General features: G+C 40.5%; 1 protein-coding gene across 4 annotated transcripts in view; it reads left to right on the forward strand.

Annotated features, from left to right (window-relative positions):
- Positions 1–3,070, forward strand: part of ssbp4 (single stranded DNA binding protein 4) — a 143,861-nt gene extending 140,791 nt beyond the window's left edge. For all 4 annotated transcript variants that reach the window (XM_072594446.1, XM_072594445.1, XM_072594443.1 and 1 more), the window contains one exon: positions 466–3,070. In XM_072594446.1, coding sequence (XP_072450547.1) covers positions 466–495 — 30 coding nt within the window. In that variant the 3' untranslated portion in view covers positions 496–3,070. The remainder of the gene's footprint in view (positions 1–465) is intronic.
- Positions 3,071–5,841: the final 2,771 nt, after the last annotated feature.

Raw genomic sequence — 5,841 nt, forward strand, 5'->3', positions numbered from 1 at the left:
GAAAAGAAAACATAGGGCTACATGATAAGAGAGAAGACCATGGGGTGGCACAGTAGTTCAATGGTTAGCACTGCTTCCTCACAATGTCAGGGACCCAGGTTTGTTTCCAGCCTCAGGCAACTGTCTGTGTGGGTTTCCTCTGGATGCTCCAGTTTCCTCCCAAAATCCAAAGATGTGCAGGTGAATTGGCCATGCTAAATTGTCAGAGTGTTCAGGGATGTGTAGGTTAGGTGCATTAGTTAGGGTTAAAAATAGGATAATAGGGTAAGGGAATGGATCCGGGTGCTTTACTCTTCAGAGGGTCGGTGTCGACGCTTTGGGCTTAAGGGACTGTTTCTACACTGTAGGGATTCTATGGAGAAGAGGGAATAATGGGTCAACTCTTTCAAAGAGCTGATGCGTATACAGTGGGCTGAATGGCTCCTCCGTGAAGATCTTTTCACATGCTGTGCTTTCATTTTGCAGTACTCTCCCAGTATGACAATGAGTGTGTGACCAAATCCTCAAAAACCCCCTCATCCGATCCTCGTGCAACCCAGCTGGAAGTGAGAAGATTATATTCACATGGGAGGCCAATCCCATTCAAAATAAATCATAATTAATGGACAATGACCAGACTCCAATGCAGTGATGAATCCACAGAGTTCCATTGGGACAAGCTGCCTGTGGAGGCCTATGGTTTTCTGGAGGAACTAAAGAGATTACCATCTAGGGGGATGGATGGGGGAAGGGACCAAAGGATGAGAGTGACAAAATGAAAGAGCAGTGCAGCGTGATCAAAGACATTTTCTTATTTTAAGATTTTTTTTTGTATCAAATGTCCATTCAGACAACAAAGAAACAAGATTGAGGTCTCAATCTGGAGCAGATTTGAGCAAGCGCACTGTGTGAATATTTCAGCTGCTATGTTTGATCAAACCACACCATCCTGTCTGCAACTCAGTGATACTGAACTTGATGACCTTTCAAAGAAGGTGGATTGGTGACGTGGGGGCTGGAATTGTACTGACAGCTAATGAGCTGATTTTTTTTCTCTCCAGCTCAATGATGCTTGTGGCTGGGCCCTGTATTTGCTTAGCTCACAAGTACTGACTTGCCCAACTATTAAATCGCAAAGTTTATTCAGACTGTTTACCGGTGTATAACAGGCTCTTGCAACAGCAAGGGGATAGTAAGTAATGTGCTGGTATCGGCCGAATTGATAACGTTGGGCAGGACACTGACAGAGTGTCCTTGGGATCTTTAAAGTTTATCAAAGACGCCAGGACTGTGTGCTACAGAGCAGCTTCACATCACAACACAACCAATAACATTTGATAACACAAGCCCATTGCAAGGTGAAACCTAATCTTTTGACCTTGGAAGGAGATAATTGTGGGGCTTCATTGAATTGTACAGGAATGTGGGCAAATTGTTAATTCAGGGATTCTTCCGATAAAGTCACATGGTCAAAGCAGAAAGAAGTTAATTTACTTCAAACCATGCAGAATTAAGAGAAAACTTTTGGGATATTTTAAGAAAGAGTCAGATGAAGTGCCGAGAGATGGTGCACTGCTAGGTATTTCTGCTTGGATGGTCCAAGTGTCTCCTATGTCTAGTTCTAAAAACTGACCATTCTCCCAGAGAAGGCAATGTTTTCCTTCAGATTATTCCGGATATTTTTCATGCATTGCTGTTGCATCTAATGGAGGTTAATGCTTCCTTTAATCCCCACACATGACAGTTGCTCCTGATCCAAATCTTGTGAATGAAGCTGCATTACCCTTCTGAATTATTTTTCAGATTTTTCGCTATTTATTATTGAGCCAAATTGCAGCATTGAGCCAAATGGATCAGATGAACTACTGATAATAAGTTCCTTGTTCTCTGTCTCCCACACAGCTTCTCTTGCATGCTCTGGCTCTCTGACTTGAGTGCAAACTCTTGTATGTTCTCACACACTTGAAACAATTAAGTTTTAACATTTCCTCTCAAAACACTCACAGTCCCTTTAGCACATTTCATATCTTTCTTTTCAGGAAAGCTGGGGGAAAAAAACAATGTCCAATCTGTGCTGAAATTCAAGTCCTAACTTCAAGCTTCCCTCAAGGCAGTTGGTTGCTCTTTTCACATTTGATTGTCCATTCCTCAGACTCTGATACTGAAGTTGTTGAAATTTCAATCCTGGAAGATTTGCCTTACGCTCCCCCACACCCAGAGCATATGTTGTAATGGCATTAGTGTTGTCCGTCAGGGTGCCTGTCCAGGTTAGGTTAGTAAGAGGCGACAGGAGTGTCACATATCAATAGTGCATTAACAAGTAATGAGGCTGAGGGAATATTGCACTGAGAAACTAACCCTCACAGTGAGCTGCAGTATGAACACACTCTCAATGTGCTGCAAGACCCAGAGTGTAACTAGCACAAAGGGATCATAGAGCTGTAATTGCTGGATACAAAGGGGGAAACTTTAGGCTAGCCAGGGACTCCAACCAGACCCCCCCAAACTCCTGCCCCATCAATCACTATCCATTAATTGAGTGTTAGATGGAGGGGGTAACAAGCTGCAGGACATACTGCGATACCACAGGATCACGTAACTTTCTAACCCTTTCTAGATTCAATGTGAAATGTGTGATGAGTTACTGTGGTGAGGAGGCCAATACCTGTGTACCCAAAATAGTCAGAAGTTGGAGGTAAGGTGCTCCACAGACAAGATCACTAAAATTTTTGTATCATGACTATGAAAGTTACAAAATTTGCCACTTGACATGAAGGACCTCAGACACATACTGATGAGATTTATTAGATATAAATATTTTAAATTCCTGTATAACTCTGTACACCCCCAAATTCCTACAGTCTACCACCTGATATACAATTAAATAGTAAACTTTGTTATATCCTGACAGTATTAAAACACAAGTTGACTCCTACCCAAGGCAGTTTGCTGATCCCAATCCCATAGACCATGGTTTGCCAGTCACTGTGCATACAATATTGTCACCTGTGTATGTTCTTTATATATTGTAAAGATGCTTTAGATGATCAGTTGCATATTAAACTGCATCAATAAACATCAAGGATTCTGATTTCTTATTCAAAACGTAGCTTTCTTTCAACAAGCAAACAGGTCACACAGTTCATTAAAATTGCAACAGTCTTCCTCTAGGTGAGTTCCTAGCATCTATTCATTTCCACTCAGTTGCTTGTTCCCAAATCCTTATATGCACTACACCCCACAAAACTTGTTATCCCATGCTCCTGATTCCACCTCAGTCCAGAATAGCCTATCCAGTCCTATTTTTCACTCACTTACACACATATAGGGATCAGGGCAAGGAGTGACATGATAGAGCAGGTAAAAGAGGAAGAGAGTGGAGAGGTAAGTAGAAGTGCAAAGACTGGGAAGATCTCATTCTGCTTTCAGGTAATGCTTTCAGGTTAAGATGGCAATTAGACATAATCTATAGTTCAACAAAGATAGGTGACAACACCTCCTCCATTATAATCCTCTACACTGGTGCGCACAAGACTGTGTACTCAGCCCCTTATTCACTCACAATTGTGTGGCCAAGTTCAGCCCTAACTCCATTTTCAAATTTGCCGCTGATACAACCACAATGGGTTGAATCTCAACGTCAAGACAGAATACAGGAAGGAGATGGACAGCTTAGTGGCATAGTGAAAAGACAAAAATCTCCTCCCTCAATGTCAGCAAAATGAAGGAGCTGGTATTGGACTTTAGGAAGCAGAGTGGACGACACATCCCTATCTGTATCAATGGTGCTGAGGTGGAGGTGCAAGAAAACACAGGCGTGAATACAGCCCAGTCCATCACAAAAACCAGCTTTCGTTCCATTAACTCCATTTACACTTCCCACCATCTCACAAAAGCCGCCAAAATAATCAAAGACTGCTCCCACCCAGGTTATACTCTTCCACTTAATCTATCAGGTAGAAGATAAAAAAGTTTGAAAACATGTACCAGATTTAACAGCAGGAAAAACACTGTTCTTATCAGACTAAAAGAACAAAATTTTCATGTGCTACAGCTGATCATCTTCTGCACCTTCTCTGTAGCTGCACCACTATTCGGCATTCTGTTGTTACCCAGATGTACTAATGAAAGGTATGATTTGCTTAGTGAAAAGTATTATTTAGCAATACTATTTCAATAAATGCAATAATAAATCAAATCCCAGAACAAGTTATGGAGGGTTAGACATTTAAAAGTGCCCATGGGCAGATGCAATTAAGAGGGGATGAGATTTGACTAGTTTCACAACAGTAAACTAAATGTTATCAGAACACAATTAACAGATTACTGGATGCTTATATATAAAAAAAGGTTTTTCAAAGATACTTGTTCCACTTCTGCATTAAAAATGCGCCACATCAGGAAAACTGATGTGGTTCCTTGCATCAGGAAGATTCTCTCAACAGTCGTAGCATTCACACTAGAGGAAGTAGAGGTTTCAAATCACATACCAGAACCTTGAATATAGATATCTGGACCCAGCTCAGTGTTACACCAGATTTTAGATCTGAGTGGTGCTGGAAAAGCACAGCACGTCAGGCAGCATCAGAGGAGAAGGAAAATGCTGATTTTTCTGCTCCTTGCATGGTGCCTGACCTGCTGTGCTTTTCCAGCACCACTCTGATCTAAAATCTGGTTTCCGGCATCTGCAGTCTTCACTTTTGCCTCAGTGTTTCCCCATTCTCTTAAGTCACTAAAATGAACCAGTATGTAATAATGCTCCCTAAATCAGTGATTCTGAACTCTATTCCTACAATTGCTGATGAATATTAACTGCCCATGCAGCTCAGGCCATCAGAATCTTTTTTAAAAAAAAGGTCACCTTGTAACAGTAAAAGGGTACACCACTGAGGTGACGCAGAAGGCAACCTTTTACCTTGGGGAGCATGCACTCCAGTCAAACAATCCATAGCTGGTGAAGTAATTACAAATGTGTGACCTTTGACTATAAATAAAATGCCAGATAACATGCAGATCATATTTTTAAAATATGGTAACCATCACTTAATTGGGAAACCTTATTTGGCATGGTCAAGTTGGACTAAAGGGTGTGTTGCTATGTTGTATGCTTCTAACCCAGAAGACATAGGTATAGACCACCATTAAAAAAGGAAAGTTTGAAAGACAAGGTAAAATAATTCTGAACCACATGAAAAAGATATTGAAGTTTGGGACCCAGTTGCTACTGGTGGAATGACAAGGGAGGATATGAAAAAATGTTGCAAAAATTGTTTACCCTAACTTTTCTCCACCAATGGCAACAGCATTCAAATTAATGTACAATGCTTTGGAAAGCACAATGAAAAGCTCAGAACTTGCATTTTCTAAAAAAAATGCAAATACTATTTTTTTTTCAAAAAACGGGTGAGGAGGAGGAGATTAGGCTGCATGTAAAGAAATCAAAATGTGTCTTGTTCAGTCTCGTGGGTTTAGGACTGAATTGAGAAGAAACAAACTTCACCCAAATGATTGTAAATCTATGAAATTCTCTGCCCAGTGAAGTAGTTGATGCTACTTTAAAAATTTTTAAAGCTAAGATAGTTTTTTTTGTTCAATAAAGGAATTAAAAGGATAATAAGTGAGATGGTAGGTAAGTGGAGCTAAGTCCATGAAAAGATCTGCCATGATCTTATTGAATAGCAGAGCAGGCTTGAAGGGCCAGAGGGCCTACTCCTAGTTCTTATATTCCTTATATTCATATAGAACTATATTCATATAGTTCTTATATGAGGGACTGTGGAGAAACTGTCAAGTACTTGTTCTCAGAACATCCATTTACAATTGCAACTCTGCACAACAAAAAACAGCAAAACAAAAGCAAAA

The sequence above is a fragment of the Chiloscyllium punctatum genome, chromosome 24 (assembly GCF_047496795.1).
Source record: "Chiloscyllium punctatum isolate Juve2018m chromosome 24, sChiPun1.3, whole genome shotgun sequence".
NCBI classification, from domain to species: Eukaryota; Metazoa; Chordata; class Chondrichthyes; order Orectolobiformes; family Hemiscylliidae; genus Chiloscyllium; species Chiloscyllium punctatum.